General features: G+C 36.6%; 1 protein-coding gene across 6 annotated transcripts; it reads left to right on the top strand.

The window, feature by feature from the left end:
* Positions 1–839: 839 nt before the first annotated feature.
* On the top strand, positions 840–20,157 carry fes (FES proto-oncogene, tyrosine kinase). 6 transcript variants are annotated; one of them, XM_084109011.1, is made up of 20 exons: positions 840–1,088; positions 2,292–2,371; positions 2,479–2,725; positions 3,796–3,969; positions 6,603–6,699; positions 8,064–8,247; positions 9,368–9,505; positions 10,261–10,380; positions 11,362–11,484; positions 13,507–13,696; positions 14,889–14,969; positions 15,049–15,285; positions 15,574–15,696; positions 16,511–16,564; positions 16,689–16,807; positions 16,886–16,980; positions 17,393–17,516; positions 17,957–18,114; positions 19,459–19,590; positions 19,693–20,157. In XM_084109011.1, exons 3-20 carry the CDS (start codon positions 2,501–2,503, stop codon positions 19,824–19,826), a joined length of 2,508 nt encoding a protein of 835 aa, XP_083965137.1. In that variant the 5' UTR covers positions 840–1,088; positions 2,292–2,371; positions 2,479–2,500; the 3' UTR covers positions 19,827–20,157. The 6 variants fall into 6 exon arrangements, with proteins under 6 accessions (XP_083965137.1, XP_083965138.1, XP_083965140.1 ...); XM_084109012.1 differs by having other exon boundaries at positions 864–1,088; positions 15,076–15,285; XM_084109014.1 differs by having other exon boundaries at positions 911–1,088; positions 15,076–15,285; positions 17,423–17,516.
* The last annotated feature ends 577 nt before the right edge of the window (positions 20,158–20,734 follow it).

Here is a 20,734-nt window from a genome sequence, read left to right as displayed (position 1 = left end):
ATTCAAAACGTGATTGGAAAATCCAATGAAAACGTAGACAGAACGAAACATTGCCAGTTTCGCAACAAAAGTGGACTTCCAGACGACTTCCCTCAGTTTGTACGATGTTACATCAGTGGTGCAAAATGTGTGTAATCCTCAGCAAAACATGCTCACTGAAAAAAAACTATGATTCACCGTCTTTTTTTGACCAAAATATTAAATCATGACAGTGGTATGACCGCTAGATCTTTTATATGTTGCTATCTGATGTGAGCATTTCTTATTAAATTAACTTGTAAAAGATACTAAATTATATACATATATATGGAGTCAGATAAGTTTAATTTGGAACCGCTTTAGATTGGCTTACAATTCCAACATGTACTGTGACGTTCTGAAGCAGAACATGATGCCCTCCCTTCAGAAACTGGGCCGAACGGCATGATAACGACCCCAAACACACCGCCAAGATGACAACTGCCTTGCTGAGGAAGGTGAAGGTGATGGAGAGTGGCCAATGTCTCCAGACCTGGACCCCATTGAGCACCTGTGGGGCGTCCTCAAGCGGAAGGTGGAGAAGCACCATGTGTCTAACATCCGGCAGCTCTGTCATTGGAGGAGTGGAAGAGGATCCCATGGATCCAGGATGTGAGGGGTGTACTCACTTTTGTGAGATACTGATATATATATATATATATGTGTGTATGTCATGAGCTTCTTAATTTTTTTTCCTGAATTTTACTGTTCATGTTTATTTTTATCAATAGTTACAATACTTATGTATTGTATATTTTTTAATGAATGTACAAATACATTCCTAGCAGGCATGTTAGTACCTGTGTAACTGAGGGGTTGTCGTGCATTAGAGGTTTAATCCTGTTGAATGCAGTGAGTCTGCGTCCTGCTGCCGGACTGTCTTCCTGGTTTCAGTACAGTTTCAGACAGCTTCGCCTGTCAACACAAGAGCTCGTCTGTCGCCCTGCTCATTTCACCATCTCCAGTATTTTTCGTTTCGACGCGCTCTTTTCTTCTCATCGCTTTATAATGGATAATTACGTGTTCCGGTCGCTCTGACGGGACGTTTTGCTGCGCCAGACACATCTGAGGTGAGAATTCACACAAGTTCAGGTCTCGACAATGAATTATTCGGAGCTCTAGTGTTACATAATCGATTTTTAAAAAAAGAATATATATGTTTGTCTGATTTAAGAGCATCATTATAAGATAATAATGTTTCACGTTTCATTGACCGACATAATAGAAGAGACGCTTCTGTGACGTCACGGCGACATCCCCTTCAGACAATAAACAATTTATTTTCCAGCTGTTAATGTAAAATATTTTTTTTAAGAGTTCTCTACATGTCTCTCAACTCTCATTAATTTGCAACTAACGTTACATGTCCACTAACTCTCATTATTCAGAGTAGGCTATCTCAAAGTATAAGTAGATTTGTGTTAGTAGCCTAGAACAAGTTGACGTAGGCTACTTGCAGAGTTACTTATAGTCAGTGGTCAGACTGGTAGTTGTAAAGTAAGTTACATAAGTAGAATGTCTAAAGTGCACTATCGAAATAAAGTGTTACCTTTACTTGTTATAAAATTGTGTTGTTGTTTTTAAAAATCTTTGAACATCTGTTACATATTTTTAAAACGTAATGTCTTCCATCTTATTAGAGTTAACCAAATGTGACTATTGTCTAATTAGTAAACACCATATAGCTACACAAACAAAAATGGACTATGGGAAAATAATTATTTAATATAGAAGTTAATATTTTGAGTTACTATTGGTTTGAAAATAGTAGGATAAAGTGCACTAGGTCTTTAAGTTGTTTAAGTTCTTTTTTTTATTGAAGTTTACTTCCCATACCCTTTTGTACAATTAGCCTAAGTAGCTTGTATGTGGCTTTGTTGAGTTTTAATAAAGCGTAGTGTTAAATAACCACAGAGACGCAAATCAGTTTTTTTGACATGGAGTATGGAACAATATCAATGTATTTTTCTTTCTGTAAGTAGACTGTATGCATTGTAAATCATTAACTTTTTCGGCATTGTTCCTTATGACTGAGCTGTTCATTATAAAATAACCTTTCGCATCTGAAATGCTGTTGCTATACGGGAAGTGGTCAGTATAAACAACATCACTTTTTTGTCCTGAATTGTCATTGAGGAAATGAAAGCATTTGAAAACTCCTACATTTTTTTTTGCAATAAACTTTGCGACAGGCACTCAAAATGCTTTAATTATGCCATGAAATGCACATTTAGATGTTTTGAAAGTCTAAAATATTCTTCCTCCTCCTGTAGATCTCGATTTGTTGTGTTTTCATTGACCTGACCTGACCTGACCTGACCTGTTTTACCAGCATACTGCTGCTGACAGACAGGTAATTTGGCTCTTTGTTATTGTTTTTGACAAAATTTTCACACACATTTGGAACATCAGAAAGCAGCATGACATCCCAACGATGGTAACGATGCGCATGTTTCCCAGACAATTGTAGTGAGCTGCAGGTATGGGCTTTGCGGAGGACTTGTGGTGCCCTCAGGGTCACGCTGCCCTAATGAAACTACAAGACTCTGAGCTGCGTTTGATGGAGGTTATGAAGAAATGGATCACGCAGAGGGCCAAGAGCGATCGCGAGTTCTCCGTACAGTTGCATCAGATGTCAGCCATTGTTGAGAAACTGGAGGGTTCCCAGCCTGGAGGAGGTATCGACTACATCAGCCAGTTCAATAAGGTTGGAAGCGTCTCCTTAACTAGACCTTGTGTAGCCCCGCCCCTTTTCTGCACTCATTGTCTTTTGTCTTCCGGTCTGTATTTTCACAGCGATCTGGTCTTCCCGGTCAACAGACATTTGTTAAGACATCTGCTTTAAACATTACAATCCTCATGATAACTTTCATTAACTTTACATTAAGTAAATCCACTTCAAAAGCTAATTAATCTTGGACAACAATGCCATAGAAATATACAGAGCGACTGCAAAAACGGAAGTTCAAAGACAATATTCTAAAGATGGCTGCGACCTTGTTTCTCTGGCGCATAAGGTCTATAAAGTTCCCATGATTGATTTCAATATTGGAGATTTAAGATGATATATCCACACTAAAATGGTCTTAAGTACTGCATTGAGTCTGAATCCTTACTTTCCACATGATGTTAAAGGGATAGTTATCCCAAAAATGAAAATTAGCCCATGGTTTACTCACCCTGAAGCCATCCTATGTGTGTATGACATTCTTTTTTTCAGACGAATACAATCAAGAGTTATATTAAAAAATGTCCTGGCTCTTCCAAGCTTCATAATGGGAGTGAATGGGTATCAAGTCCATCAAAGCGCATCCATCCATGATAAAAGTGCTCCACACTGCTCTGGTGGGTTAATAAAGGCCTTCTGAAGTGAAGCAATGCAGGGTTTTTTTTAATTGTTTGTTTTCGATTGTTTTCGTCTGAAAAAAGAATGTCATATACACCTAGGATGGCTTCAGGGTGAGTAAATCATGGGCTAATTCTCATTTTTGGGTGAACTATCCCTTTAAGATATTTTGAGACTAAGGTGCCATTGAAATGGGAAACTGCACTGTAAACATGCAGGCAACCTTGTGCCAAAACCCTTCCTCTGATATTCTAGATATATTCTTGCTGACTCGTTCAAGTCCACAAACAGTCAAGTCTTTTTTGGTTTCTTGCCTTCACTTTAGCACTTACAAGCAGTGATAAGTGCACCGCAATAAAATATAATCATGCATTCAAATTTTTCAGTGCCGAGTAAATCCTAAAATTGCATTAATTTTCTCATTCTTACAGTCGTGGAATGTGCTGGTCAGTCAGACGGAGAGCCTCAGTCGGATCATGCGCAAGCATTCGGAGGATCTGATGGTGGGACCCCTCAGCAAACTCACCCTCCTCATCCGGGACAAACAGCAGCTGAGGAAGACTTACGGGGAACAGTGGAACCTTCTCAGCCAAGAGATGTGCAGGGTCAGCGCCACACGCACATCACTTCACTATTACGCTCTCGTAACAAGTACATTCTCACACGTATACAGATGTGTTTCTTATTATGCGAGTAATTTCAATGTTTTTTTGGTCTTCCCTTGCCATCTGTAAATAGTTTTCCAAATTCTAACATTGTTTATTATAAAATGCTCTTTTTATGCTGATTAATAATAGTAAATGATTGAAAAAAAACGCTAAAGACGCCACACGTTAACTTGTCTCAAACCTGGTTTAGTTAAACGGTCAGAGTCATCTGTATGACAGATCAAAATAAATGTATTAGCTGAATTCTCGTTTTCTGCAGTGTTTTAGTTTTAGCGAAAGTATCTACTTTTGGCTCTAGATAAAAAATATTATAGATATAGCTCCAAAAGATCATTGCCATAAACAACCCTTAGTCCTTGTGGTGTGAACCGTTCTGTTGTTTTGACGCGCTGCTCACTTTAATCTGTAGAAACCGTAAAATGGCGCAATTATGTCCCGTGGTCCGGATGGAGGGCAACATTTTACTGTTGCTATCTGTATTAAATGATAATTTTACAGTACTGTAAACGTTTTCTGCAGAACAGTAACTGTTTAACTATGATAATTTGGACAATTTTCAATATTAATGATTTTCTATATATACTACCATTGGAAATTGAGTTCTTTTTTGTAATTAATTTTATTCATTTCTAGTTTTAATAAAATTCAAAAGTATATACGGAAAACATAGACACCACAAAAACTTCACTACTCCCACTTAAAGGACTAGTTCACCTATGTTGGAGATTAAACCACTGGAGTTACAATGATTATTTTATTGATGTCTTTATTACCTTTCTGGGGCTTAAAGTGGTAGTTGCGTAGCTGTCAATAAGGGTACAGAAAGCTTTCATCAAAAATATCTTAATTTGTGTTCCGAAGATGACATGAGGGTGAGTAATTAATGACAGAATTAAAATTTTTGGGTGAACTATCCCTTTAACATAAACTGCACATATCCTAAAATAACATACCCACCCCTGCCCAATTAGACCTTGTATGCAAGAAAAGGGCCCTTAAAGGAACAACTTAATTCTATAAATTAAGATCAGCCACATACTGACATTTTCTTTTCTTGCACCATAGAAGCTAGAAAAAATATGTAGTGCTCCAAACAGGAAAAAATGTCCTGGTACTGCAGGTCCTTGTACTACAGGTGCGTAGAGCCAATGAACAAAAAGGGTGGCTAACCGCACACTGATCCACTCAAGACTGGAAAAGTCTACAAAAACATTTTATTTTATTTTATAAATTGCTTTGTGCAAAAAGTGCAAAGCGCATGTGAGTTAAAAACAAATAGATACCAGCAAGCAAACGTTTCAGCACATTGCTACACTGAAAATAGCAATGTGCTGAAACGTTTGCTTGCTGGTGTCTATTTGTTTTTAACTCACATGCACTTTGCATAAGAGTTAAAATGATCTAACTGATAATTCAATATATGCAATGTCCAAAAACTCAGTATACCACTGTTTTAATTATAAGTACTAAAGCCATTGAAATAGCTTCCCAAAAGTTATAAACTCCTTCACAAGACCAACCCATATCTATAAAATGATTTCTGAAGAAACAGAAGATAGTCAAGGGCTAGTAAAAGTAGTTACACATTGAATGAGGAAGTACTCTGTGTGTGTGTGTGTGTGTGTGTGTGTGTGTGTGTGTGTATATATATATATATATATATGTGTGTGTGTGTGTATATATATATGTATATGTATGCGTGTATATATATATGGATGTTTTACAAATTCCTTTATACAATACATTATAAATGTCTTTGCTGTCACTTTTGATCAGTTTAGTAAAGCAAAGGAAGGAGGCTCTTTTTAGGGCTGGCAATCAACCTCATAGCATGCTATAATCCACTTGTAACACGTTAGAAACCGCATAGCTACACCTTTACAGGCTGCTCACTACTATACTATCCGTTGTATCAGCACACATCTGGCTTTGTGTATGTGTTTAGACGTCTGGCAGAATCTAATTTTAGATAGAGGAAATGTATGTGATCAAATAGCACTTCTTTTTGTACTCATTTAGTTTGAGTTTAGAAAATCATTAAATGAGTTGAAATGAACTCATTTATATAATATTAAATGTTTTTAAATAATATTTTATTAAACGAGTTTTCAAAATCATCATTTAGAAAATCATTTAGTTTGATGTCTTTAATGAAGCCATTACCAACGCACGAGTTGCCTGTTGGCCTTTAGATGGTTTCTATGAATTCAAGAAGAATGGTTTAACGTTGAGAACCTTTGCAGTATCAAAAATCAGGAAGTAGAAAAATGCCTTTTCTTTTGTATAGGACATTAAGCAGCGACCCAAGATGATAACGGTCGTATTTCATTTCACCTTCAGTGGTTTTGCGTGGGTTTTGTTGTGTTTAGCCTGGAGGCTTTTAAAACTATTATTAGCTGAATATGGTGCATATTCTTCCTCATTGCTAAATCAGGCTAATAACATGTGAATTTGATTGTCAGCAGTGAATCTAGCATCCTTTCATGATTGCACATGACACGTGTCTCATTTTGATGCACAAACCTGGATTTTTATTTGTTTTTATTTTGTGTCCTGTTGTGGAAGGTTAGGTCACCCAAATCGAACTGGACCGGCTCAAGTCCAGTTACAGACCACTGGTACGGGACGCGACCCAGGCGAAAAGAAAATATCAGGAAGCAAGCAAAGGTATGATGCCTCAGTGTTGTCTAGTTCTCTAAAAAGCATGGCAACTTTCCTTTCATTTTGACTGAATAGGGTACTTTGTGCTGAAAGAGATACACATACAATAAGAGGAACTGTTTAATGTTTAAACACGAATGGTTTTATGATAGTATGTGTAAATAAGGCATTTGTTTACTCAATAGGAGAAAAACCTGCCTTTAACCAAAGACACTTGTTTCTATGTAACACTTGCAGAGGAAACTAAATGTGGTTTCTCCAATGACCGAAGTGTGAATGCTCCACAGAGCACATTTTGCAGCACTTATATGGGCCACAATGAATAGAACATTAAATATATAAAGCTACAGACAACAGATATGAAGAGCAATGGCAGATATATTTGCACTGTGCAAGGCAGTACTTACAATGAGCTTCAGTGTACTGTGATAGATGGGTACTTTATATCAGACTTTGATAGGATAAGCAAAGTGTTCACAACCTTTAAAGCACTTAGCAGATGGGGGAGTATAGTGGTTTGATGGCTTCCTGATTTCTACGAGAATACACACTACTGTTCAAAAGTTAGTCTGTAAGATATGTCTCTTACGCTCACCAAGACTGCATTTATTTGATCAAAAACGCAGTAATAATATTGTGAAATATTATGACAACTTAAAATAACTGTTTTCTATATATATTTTTTAGTGCTGGGCAACGATTAATCACGATTAATCGCATCCAAAATAAAAGTTTGTCTTTACATAATATATGTACTGTGTATAATTATTTTGTATATATAAATACACACATATGCATGTATTTATTTAAGAAATATGTGCCTGTATATATATTTATACATCATTTATATTATATATAAATATAAATATGTTATATATAAATAACACATTTTCCTTAAATATATATATATACATGCATGTGTGTGTATATTAGGGCTGTGCAACGATTAATCAAATTTATTTTGGATGCAATTAATCACGATTAATCGTTGCCCAGCACTATTTTTACATTATTTTATTTACAGTTCTAAGCTATTCCATTTTATTTTTCTGTTTAATTTTTGTTAGACTGAAATGCATTCATTAAATTTACACAATGAATGGTAGGCAATTATTGGACTGATTCCCCCTACCACCTGCACGCATACAAATCCTTCTGCACGAATCACATAAATTACATATTTTGAATATTTTGAATTTTGAATTATATATTATTTACCAAAAGTCAATAACTTTGTGGCATTAATAATTTTGTAATGGTGGAACTTAATTATAAAGTTGCAGGTTACCACTTTTGCTGACAGATATACAGCTGTCATGTCACCTTTCACTTGCATGTTCATTTATGTTTGTGGGTTGCCTTTTGTACAGACAGAGAACGGGAGAAAGCGAAGGAGCGCTACATCAAAGCCACACTGAAACTGCACGAGCATCACAATGAATATGTGCTGTCGGTGAAGGCCGCCCAGGTGCATCACCAACTCCACTACGGCCAGAGTCAGCCGGCCCTGCTGGGAGCCCTGCAGACGCTGCAGGAGGAGATGGTGCTTATTCTGTGAGTGAACATCAATAACACCAGCACTGTAATGTTAAACAGGGAAATCAGTCCTTTAGCATGGGTTATTAGGTGATTAGGGTGTTATTAGGGTATTTCAGTGGTTAGAATTAGTAAGCTACGGTTAGATTATTTTTAAATACTATAATAAAAAACCAAGAAGACCCATTCTCTCACAACTCGCGAGTCAAGTATTGCGGTACACGAGTACACTCTCTTCTCGTTCTATTCCCGCGTTTTTTAACGCATATGCTAAATAGCAGGCTAACTAAACAAAATGTATATTCAACGTTTTTTTTTTTTAATAAACCCACAATTAAAGGAGTGGGGGGCCTAACTCTGACTCTTCAACTATCAACATCTACGCAACTCTGAAAAAGAAGCGGCTTCTTCTGCATTAGGTAGGCCTAAGATATGTTTTTAACTTTTTGTATAGCAGTCGCTCATTGTTAATGTATCTTAAACTTTGAAGATATGATATATAAATGTATGAAATGTAGAAGATATAATATATAGGGCTGTAAGCACCATAGACATTGAGATGGACAAGTCCCCTCATAAAATTAGAAATGGCCAAATTGCCCCCCAGTTTTTGATATTCTTGATGCTGCTCTGTTTGTTGTTAGGTTGACAAAAAGTTTTAAAAGTTAAAATTTTAGTTTGCTCGCTGATAGCACACGTACATCACAGAGACATCTATTTGATGTCTGCATTTACATCTGCAAGTTTTTGCTGTTTGCTCATCTGCAATATGTCTCTTCTTGACGTTTCTTGTCAGATGTTAAGTAGACATTTAGACATTTGATTCATGCAATTCATAACTGAATATAACTGCTAGCTTGTGCAGTGGTGAACCGTCTGTGGTAGTCACACCCCAAAGCATAAAAGTGAAATTCAGACTATGAACTTGTTGCCTTATTTTAAGAAACACAGCGCAGTGACAGTTATAGACTTCTGCTTTTTTGAATGGATGATATGTCATCCTGTTCAGTTCTCACAAGCAATGTTAACAGTAGTTACTCACATAGTTACAGTTAGTTGAAAAGAAGAAGTAGTTTTGCTGAGCGTCTTGTGCGTTAAAACACATATGACTAGTGTGGCTTACTTGGTTTTTTTTTAGGAAGGAGATTCTGCAGGAATATTTTGATCTGTCTAATTTGCTTCATGATGAGGTAGTGAGTGTTCACACCGAAATGGCCAACGCCCTGAAGGCCATCCAGCCTCACAAAGAGTACGAGAGCTTCATTCAGCAGAACAGGTACATTAACATTCCCTTTTGTTCCCAGTTTTTGTGGAATGCAATGGGAAACTAGACCAGAAGAACAAAGGATGTTGCACACATTTGCTAACTTCTCATTTCGTGAAGTCAACATGAAATCAAAACGGATCCTGTTTACTTTCATAAGAAATGTTCCAGGTCTTATTGTGCATGATTCATCAGTGATTATTATTATAAAGAAAAAAAGCTGAGATCAAACAGTTGCTCACAATCTCAGGCCTTGTAATAGGAAGTACCTTGCTGGTGCATGAGCTGTGTGAAAGTGGAAGGCTACTATAAATAACATAAAATAAGTCAATTTCAAGCTTTCCCTCCAAAAATAAATGGTCACTGGCAAAACAGCTATAATATTGCTATCATAAATAATCATACAATCATAAATAAATAAGTTGTTATATAAATAAATGTGACCAAAAAAGTGTCACAATGCTAAATGTCTGTCAGTATAGAATGAAAATGTTTTTCTTGCATAAACAACCAAATATTAACTAAGGCCATGTGGGCGAGGCAACATAATATAACTAATAACATCATAGCCCAGGTTTTTCAGTCCGATCAAATCATGATTGATAAAATCAAGTCCTTCCCTGCATTATTTCCTGTTAAATATTCTGCTTTATACAATGCATTTGGAATGCATCGCAAATGTCCTTTCATGTTGCCTTTGAAAGGATAGTTGGGGTGCTGTCTGTCCACATCTTTCTGCATGCACATGTATGTATGTTTCTGTGCAGGTCAAGAGGAGAGATTCCTGCATGTGTGGAGTTTGACAGCAGTTTGTTGGAGGATGCTGAAGGTCTAATGCCTGAAGATCTGCAGCTCAATGAGCTCACAGTAGAGGGAATCCAGCATCGGTGAGTTTCTTCTTTCTTTACATCGCTGTGTAGCATAGTAGTGCAAGTGAATGCACATATGTCATAGAAAGACAGAAGTGAAATCACCCACTGGAGCCTTGTTTTTGTTTCTGAAACTGTCATGTGAATTTCTGGAACAATCTTTTTTGATGTGTGTGTGCGTGTGCGTGAGTGTGTTCTTTCCAAAACACTTTTTTTTCTTAACACACATTTAGTAATTCACAATGTGTTCATGCAGAAACCACAAAACCACACATTGATCATGAGATCATCTAAATACTGAAATGCAAGAAAAGTAATGTTATATATACAATACCAAAAGGTTAGGGTCAGTAAGTCTTTTTTTTTTTGTAAATATTTTTTTTAAAGAAATTATACTTTCATTCAGCAAGGATGCATTCAGTTGATCAAAAGAGACAACAGAGACTTTTATTTGACCAAAAAATCTGTTGATCTGTTGAACTTTCTACTCATCAAAGATGCATCATGGTTTTCACAGAAATGTCAAGCAGCAGAACTGCTTTCAGCATTGATGATAACATGTTTCTTGAGTATCAAATCAGCATATTAGAATTATTTCTGAAGGATCATGTGACACTGAAGACTGGAGTAATGATGCTGAAAATTCAGCTTTGCATCACAAGAACAAGTTACATTTTGAAATATATTAAAATAGAAAACAGAATGATTTAAAAATTTCACATTTTTACAGTTTTTATTGTATTTTTGAGCAAATAAATGCGTACTGAACATAAGAGACTTCTTTCAAAAATCTTACTGACCCCAAACTTTTCAACAGTAGTATACAAATATATGCACATGCAAGCAAATATAGTCATGCTCCATGATTCACACACATATCTACATAATGTTATATAATGTGTAACTCAGTATTTCTGGCCCTCAGCATTTTGGCTATCTTCTATCGCATCACAACTCATTTTGTGCTGTTGTGGCTTCTCATATTTTCTCTCCTCCAAGGCTCACCGCTGTGGAGGAGGAGCTCTTGTGTCTTTCTAGTACTCTTGGTTCCCAGCAGGCCACTGTCAACCAGCTGGAGTTGGATCTGCAGAATGAGGAAGGCTCTGCAAACATAGGCCAGAGGTGAGTCTGTGAGCTCTCCAAACACACCACAGTACGCAGTACACCTCCGCTTCCCTCGCTGAACTTTCTAAATAGGCATGTGCCGGTATCACATTTTCATGCTGCGATTAATTGAGTGATCTTTTATCACGGTATACGGTATTATCACGATATTTTAATTGCACATGAGAAACAGATGGATTGGGGGGGGGGGGGGGGGTGTGTGAAAAATAAATAAAAACTTGGATCACAAGGTGTAATTGTGATTGTCAAAGCATTTGGTAACTAAACTGAATTTTATTAAGTTTAGTGACAACATGTTACAATGATTACATGGTACAATGACTGGTAGGCTACTGTTTGTATTGCTTAACACAAATTTAACGATTTCAATTCAATACTTGGGATTTGATTTAAATCTTGATTCAATATTGACTAATTTTGGATAAATATTAGGAAGGCTACAGTAGATAGCCCACGTTATTTTTTTCTCATGAAAAAAAATATCTCACATAATGCTATGAAACCATATACTGTAGAGCCCTATCAGCTGGTATTATTAAAGGTTACAAATAACTAATTAAATCAAATATAATGTGGTTTTTATTATAATAACAATTATGTAATGACACAAGTAAAAATATAATAAATATGTAAAAAAGTGCAGTGCACATATTCAGCAAAATACTTCTCTTTATCTATTTGTTTTAGTCATCTAACATGCTGCTGGTCATTAAATGGTTTAAATGTAACGTTCTGTGACACAATTGTTCTCCTGTTATCAAAAGTTATATCAAAAGTAACCTGCTCTGTCTTGTTTGACGGTCTTCGTGTCCTCTTTGCTCCGCGATTTTTCTCTGCGTGAGAGTCTCGCGCTGAATGCGTCGAGTTGGCAGCTCTGCTTTTAGAAGCGGGATGGATCCGGATAGATCGGCGGCGGCCATAGACTGTAGGCGGCGGCGTTCCTCCTTCCACCATGCTGCTTCTCCATGAGGACTGTTTACATTAGACTAGAAGTGCGCACCGGCCGCATGCTTATACACATGGCGATTGTTTACATCAGAGTGCGCACGTGTTTCGCGCAGCATATACGCAGTGTTTGTTTAAGCGGCTGATGGAAAATAATCTATAATGCGCGTTCTAAAAATCTAAATTCGGATCTATTATTTTTCACGGTATTTTGAAGTGCCCGCGATAACAATATCGTGCATATTCATTACCGCGATTTATCGCATTACCGAATACCGGCACATGTCTATTTCTAAATAATTAAAACATTAACTGAAAAATAGTTCCATTACCTGTTACTGATAAGAGATTAAATTAAAGAACATTAAATGTAAATATACTACTATACTATACCAAAATCCAAATGAAACTATAATCAAAGCTAGATTACTCCAGCAAAGAGGAGAGAGGCGTGAAGATCCACCATGATGATCCAACAAAGAGAGAGAACCGCCATTGACGCCATCGAAGCTTATATAATAGAAATCCAAGCTGATGTCACTCCTCTTTTGAGGATTGGGGAAATCCCTCACAACATCATCTATGGACTAAAATAAAAATGACACAGACACACATTACATTTATGACACAACGCTTCCCCGGCATTGATGGAAAATTTCTGGTAGTGTTGGGCGGTATGACCAAAAATCCACATTTTTCAAAATAATACCGGTTTCACGGTATATGACGTTGAGAGAGGAAATACTGCGGTAGATTGACTTAGAATGCCCTATTTTACTGTCATGAGTGAATATTGTAGAAAAACATCCACACTAGTATTAATACATTAAACAGCACTTTCAACAGCTTTTCTCAGAAATTGCTTACTGCACCTTTAATGGAAGCATTCTGCAATATATAGTATATCAACTAGTCTTCTTGTGCTTCGACAGTGACAATAAAAGGAACTGAATCAAAACGAATCTAACCAAATCATTTTGAAACAATAAGAACATTTAGATTTCACTAAATTCTCAAAAAAAAAAGTGTATTAATGAGAGCTTGTTGTCCTCCTCTGTTGTTGTTGTTTTTTAGGGTGTATCAGTTCAGTAAGCGTAATGCTCTGGAGGACAGCAGACAGCAGGTAGTTCTGTCCATGGTGGCTCGCTCTCGTCTGGAGGCCCAGCGGAGAGTTCTTTCCGATAAACTTCAGTCTCTGGGCAATAGTGAGGTCGCACCTATAGGCCTGGATGATGATCGGATATCTGTCACCTCCAGCAACTCAGTGAGTCCACTCTCATCTCAATAAATCTGTCCTGAGAGCTTCAGTTTTTTTGCATAGTCTTTAAAAAATGAAAGTTCATTGTTACAGTATAGGAACATATATGGTAGCTTCCATAACTTAAAACTTCCTCCCCAGTGAAGAAAGACTATTTGTTTAAACAAATCTGCAACTTTTTGACGTCAGGTCAACACAAGGCCATGCATGTTTTCATGTTTTTTAGAGCAGCTTTACAACAGAATTGAATTCTTTTCACTGTATATGTTATCACTGTAAAGCTGCTTTGAAACAATCTGTATTGTATAAAGCGCTATATAAATAAAGGTGACTTGACTCGACACCTGTTGACTTGGTCCATTTAGTCAAGGTAGAAGGAAGCAGAATAGATAGCTAGTAATATTTTTAAAACCCAGAGTAAATAATGATAAGAGTAAAATGTTGGGAAATTAGTCAAACTTGCAGAAGAGGGTGTTTTACAGAAGTCTTAAAGGCACAGGAGCAAAAATGTCCCATGTATTTATTAAGAGAAATGGTCATAACAAACTAAATTATTGCAGAAAAACTTTTATAACGATAGAACATTATAACTTGACTGAAATAAAATCACAATATGGCCCCTGTAAAGAATCTAGTGGCTTCTTCAGAGCTGTAAAATGCAGCACCATAATGATGTACAGTAAAATATCAAAGCCGGTCATGCTGTGTTTTTACATTGATTTTGAAATATGAGAATTGCACAACCTTTGTTGACTCTGAACTCCTGGTACTCACATGCTGCTGGTTGACCTTTCTGAATATGGTTGTTTCTCTAACATATATCAGAAGACTGAGACATGAATTGTAAATCATTTTCATTTTTGTTTGACCTCCCGATTTAACTGTACGTTCTCCAAACAGATGTTTTGCTTAAAAAGGAAAAAATATTTCAAGCATATGCGCTTGGGGGGAAATAAATTATGTGAATTTATTTAGTTTCAAATCCAAGAAGGTTTATTTTCATGTTTAAAAAATTAAAACATGCATGCACATAAATAATCATAATTTATTCTAACAATTAAAGACATCAGAGTTCAACGAATAACTCCACTGTTCAGTCACTCACTGAGCATCATGAGCTGAAGTGCAAGAACTTTTAACAAAAGTACTATTTCGCTTATTATGCCGTTGTGTTATTTGTCATGTTGTTTTCCTGCAGGAGCGTGACAAAGACCATAAGCACCTCAACATAGACGTAATCGTGAACCATCTCAGCAGCTTGTTCAAGCCCAAGTATATGGTTAGTGGTGTTGTGTTTGGTGGCAGTCTTTCTCTCTCTCCTCCTCCCTGCTCACTGTTGTGTCTACAACTTTCTGTAGAGTAGCGTGTTTTATGCATCTCACCAGGTTCCCCCCGCTCTGACGCCGGTGCCCGAGATAGAGAAGCCCTTGTCCCAGCAGGGCTGGTATCATGGTGCCATCCCCCGTCTGGAGGTTCAGGAACTGCTGAAGAATGATGGGGACTTTCTGGTTAGAGAAAGCCAGGGAAAACAAGAATACGTGTTGTCTGTGCACTGGGGAGGCCAGTGCCGGCACTTCCTTATTCAGAGTACAGAAGTGAGTGTTTTATAGGTGCTTTTGGTAACACTTTACTTTTTAGTGTCCTTGTTACATATGTTACATGTACTTACCATAGTAATAACAATTAACCAAAATCCTAATCCTACCCTGACCCTATAGTAAGTACATGTAGTTGCTTAATATTACTCAGTACTTAAATATATAATTACACTGTAACAATGACACCTTAAAATAAAGTGTAACCATGCTTTTTTGTTCCAGTTCATGGTGTGCAGTGGTTAGCTGTCATTTATATGATGATGGCATGTTTATGTGTGTATTTAGGGTGTGTATCGTCTTGACGGTGAGGGCTTCGCCTCCATACCACTGCTAATGAATCATCTCCTCAGCTCTCATCAAAACGTCACAAAGAGGACAGACATTGTGCTGAAGAGACCCATCCTCAAGGTCCGTCACTGATCCCAAACCAGTCTCACAAGTACTATACATATTACTGCTGAGTAGTGACAGGATGATATCTATTGGCCAAGGTTATTAATAAAAAAAATTTTTTTTTGAGTGGTATCAGTTCCTCTTTGGCCAAATTAGAACTTCCCTTTTCCCTGTCCACTTCAGAAGGTACTAACTACATGGGCACCAGTGGTCTCTACAATCGACTTAAAAATTTTGGGATTTTATGAATATTTGCAAATTATATTATAATAAATAAAATAATAATCTTAGAAAATATTATTAGAAAAAAATCCATAATTCACAATCCAAAAATAGTAGTTTTAGTCAGAAATAAATTAATAATCACATTAAGATTACGTTGTTAAACTGTTAAATTATTCAAATATGTAATACATCAATAATAATAATAATAATTGGTATTAATTATTAAATTAATACTAATAATAAGGATTTTTTTATTTATTGTTTGTTTGTTTGTCCTTTAAGGCTCACCTTGAAAAGTTCATAAATGTACACCTTTTTGTCACAAAGTAAACATTTTTACGCAAAGATTCTAAAAGAACATTTGACATCAAATGACAAAAGGACATTTATAGAATTTGGAAGATTAACTTTGAACATTTTCAAAAGTTATAGTTGAACTTTATATTTGAAGTTTCTTCTAAGAGAACGGGCATTATAGATATCTAGATATGGGCATTGGCCATTAATATTATTATCAGTCGACCACTGCTGCTGAGTGCTGTGATTGACCAGTCATTATTATGTTTGCATCGATTAATACATTTTTTTGTGGGGGTGTTTTTAGGATAAGTGGGTCTTGGAGCATGACGATGTCATCCTTGGACAGAGCATTGGTCGGGTAAGCCCGGATATCTTCTGTGTTATATAAAAGGATTGAAATTTCAGTAAAGATGAAAAATCACTGGTCGAACTAGTTTTTTGATGAATGATGTTGCTGCTTGTAACATTTTGGATGATATTAGGGCAACTTTGGTGAGGTGTTCAGTGGCCGTCTGCGTTCAGACAATACGCCAGTCGCTGTGAAAGCCTGCCGAGAGAATCTGCCTGCAGAACACAAGAACAAGTTCCTAATGGAGGCCCGGTTTGTAGATACACTGGTTAACACACACATACCGTGTGTACTCACACATACACTAACTTGTCTCCATTTCTATCTCAGGATCCTAAAACAGTACGACCACCCAAACATAGTGAAGCTAATTGGCGTCTGCACTCAAAAACAGCCAATATATATCATCATGGAGCTAGTCCAAGGTACATCTAAACCTTTCATTCAAATCATTTAAAGGGACAGTGCACCCAAAAATGAAAATTCTGCCATCATTTACATCCCTCATGTTGTTCCAAAGCTGTATGACTGTCATTCAATCACAAAACACAAAAGATGTTTAGCAGTGTAACAGTGAAAGTAGATCATGATTTATATTGTTAAGCTTAAAAAATGGCAAAAAGCACCATAAACGTAGTTCTCACGTCTCGTGTCTTATATTGCAAATCCTCTTAATCTAGATGATAGATTTTTTTTTGAAGAACAAAAGTTGATTTGCTTGTTTATTATTATTAAATTAATATATTTTTTAATTATTAAAAGTATTAAATCATTGAATAAATGATGAACTTTTACTTTAAAATGTTCAAGTCTCTTGATGGCGTATTCTTCTGACAGGAGGGGACTTTCTAACCTTTTTGCGCACAGAGGGCCACAACTTGAAGCCCAACATGTTGATCAGAATGGCAGAAAATGTTGCATCTGGCATGGCGTACCTGGAAAACAAGAAGTGCATTCATCGGTGAGAGTTTGAATATTAAATAGACAATGAAATATAGTGATATACTGCATAAGATCCTAGTCTCAACGCTGAAAAACTATAGTAGATCATAAAGCACTAGCAGACCTCATAAAGAGCTCACAGCTGTTTTTTATTGAATCGAATAAGTAGACTCTAGGTATTTCTCTATTATGGTTAAGTCTTTTTACCAGTGGTTTGCAAGCAATGCCCGATGGGAAGATTTTGGGATAATGAGACTGAGAGGAAATCTGATAGTGCCTGTTCCCCTCATGCTGTGTCAAACGGTTCAGTGTCTCTCGAAAGGATTGAGTTTTAATAGAGCCAATGCATTCTGTGTTTCTCTGTCTGTCATTCTTATACTTTTTTTTCCAGTGTGCTCTGGTTGCTCTCTCTCTACACAACCTACAATAAATCCCAATTTTCCCTGTCTCCCTCTGTAGAGATCTGGCTGCCCGCAACTGTCTTGTGGGAGAGGAGAGCGTGGTGAAGATCAGTGATTTTGGTATGTCTCGTGAGGAGCAGGATGGTGTTTATTCTGCTACAGGAGGAATGAAGCAGATCCCAGTCAAGTGGACGGCACCAGAGGCCCTCAATTATGGTACCAACTATCACTTAAAGGAGCCTGTTATGCTTTTTTACATTTCTGTAGTGTGTAGAGTTGCTGTTATGTAGGGAGATATTTTCAATATCAGTGCGCACTGTGTCTGAACTCCCTGAAACGCCTCGATTAGTCTTGAGTTTTCTTCAGGGAACGTACACATCACAATGTTCCTCATTTAAATAATTAGAGGCCTGGTTGAGTTGCGTCTGTAGTCAAGTCTAGTCACCTTTATTTATATATCGCTTCATACAAAACAGATTGTATCAAAGCAGCTTTACAGTGGTAACAGGAAAATGATGCATTTCAGCTGTTGTTCTGCTGAAGTCAGTTCAGTGTTGATTCAGTTCCGTTGTAAAGATCATCAGTTGATTTCATCTATAAAGCAGTTCTGCAAAAAAATGATGTCATCTTCCAGCTCAGTTCAGTTCTCATTCAACATCGTCAGTAAGTCAGATCAATAATGTTGTTGAATATTAAGTTTCCACAACTAAGCACGACAGTGGCAAGGAACCCAAACTCCATCAGGTAAGAGAATGGAGAACAAAACCTTGGGAGAAACCAGGCTCAGTTGGGTTTCTCCCAAGTTTGTAGTCTGTTAAAGCTCTGGGTTATGGAAACACGCGTTTCCGAAGCAGTTGACAAATCACGACACACTGGTCCAGACGACCAATCAGAGCACACTGCACTTTTTTCGGAAAGAGGGGGTCCATAGAAACCGGAACTAAACTGAGTGCTGCAACAATGTAAAATATGTGAAAAATCACACGTTTTTTGAACATTCAAGCATGAAAACCTATTCTACTAGACCCCAAAAACTAAATCAAGACTTTGTATAATAGCTCACCTAAGCAAACATTGCCAAAAGATTGATCCTTTAAAAATAGGGTGACCAGACATCCCATTTTCCCATATTTCAGCTTTTTTTTTTTTGTGTCCCGACTTATGTTTTGTTCCCTATTTCTTCTTTCCTTAATTGGAATAAAGGGATATTAAAGAGTGTGGAGAAGATCAAGTCAGATGCAGTGTCAAAAAAGCATGTGTGTACATTTAACAAATATATTTAAAAAGAGTTTATCCAGTTATTATGCGCAGTAAGTTGTGAAAAAAAGATGCTTGTCCATCCCGTTTTGTATTCCACCATGAGAAATCTGGTCATCTTTTTTTTAAAAGAACTAAAACAGATGTTAAACACTACATGTGCTGCTTTAGTTCTGTTTCTTAATTATTTAATGCTAAGTTAAGGGGGATCAGTCTGTACCCGAAGCACATAGTATCCATTATGTTTGACTGGTCACGATTGAGGGTTTTATGTCTCAACGCTGCCCTCTGTTGTTTCATCAGGGCGATACACCACTGAGAGTGATGTGTGGAGTTTTGGAGTGCTGCTGTGGGAGACGTTCTCCAGAGGAGTCACACCGTATACCATACCAAATAACATGAATAACCAACAGACCAGAGACGAGGTGGAGAGAGGTACTTCACATACTGTACCACACACACCAAACTATGGCTTATTGCCTGTTTGCAAAGCAAGTGTTGTCTAAATCTTTTTTTATGTCTTGTTTTTGTTTTTAGGATATCGTATGCCGGCCCCAAATAACTGTCCGGATGAAATCTATGCCCTCATGTGTCAGTGCTGGCAGTATGATCCAAGAAAACGTCCTTCATTTCGCAAACTAAAGGCAGATCTGTATGCTTTAAGTCGATAACGCACACGCACACACATGCTTACAGTGCAGATATTTTAAGATGAGGCCAAAGCAAAGGATTTATTTTTTTAAATTTGTGTGCCACAGTTGAAAAAAAGCATTCTGACCGAGTACTATTAATAAGAATAGATTATAATTAAGAATATTTGATTTTATATATTAAATTCTGTGTAATGTGGTGTTCCAAATGTTTTTTGGGTGATGTCCCGATGTTTAAATAACAAATAAATTATTTTTTTGCAGATGACATATGTGATCTTATATAAGTCTGTACATTCGCTGTTTATTGTATGAAAATGCTGTAAATAAATGTAATAATTATTGATAACAATTCGAGTACTTTTTTTTCAGGAGACATTAAATTGTATCAAAAGTGACGGTAAAGTCAATTATAATCTCACAAAATATTTATATTTCAAATAAATTCTGTAAAAGTTCTTTCGAACTTTCTATTCATCAAAGAATCCTAAAAAAATACTTTTGGTTTCCTTAAAAATATTAAGCAGCTCAACTGTTTACATCATTAATAATGAGAAATGGTTTTTGAGCATCAAATCAGCATATCAGAATGATTTCTGAAGGATCATGTGACACTGAAGACTGGAGTAATAATGCTGAAAATTCAGCTTTACCAACACAGGAATAAATTACATTTTAAAATATATTAAAATAGAAAAGTTATTTTAAATTGTAACAATAATTCACAATATTTTTACCTGATTTTTGATCAAATAAATGCATCATTGGCGAGCAGAAGAGACTTTTTTCAAAACCAAAAACTCTTTGAACAGTACTGTATATGCTAACATTATCTTCTTAGAGGCAATTTAGTTTTTATTCACTCCACCCAAAATTAATTTAGCTGTTGGTGTGAATAAATCTTAAATCTTTCATACATTGAGATGTAT

Source organism: Abramis brama (assembly GCF_963993115.1).
Source record: "Abramis brama genome assembly, chromosome: 3".
NCBI lineage: Eukaryota > Metazoa > Chordata > Actinopteri > Cypriniformes > Leuciscidae > Abramis > Abramis brama.
Note: the sequence above shows the minus strand (reverse complement) of the source record. Positions and strands in the feature narration are given on the sequence as shown.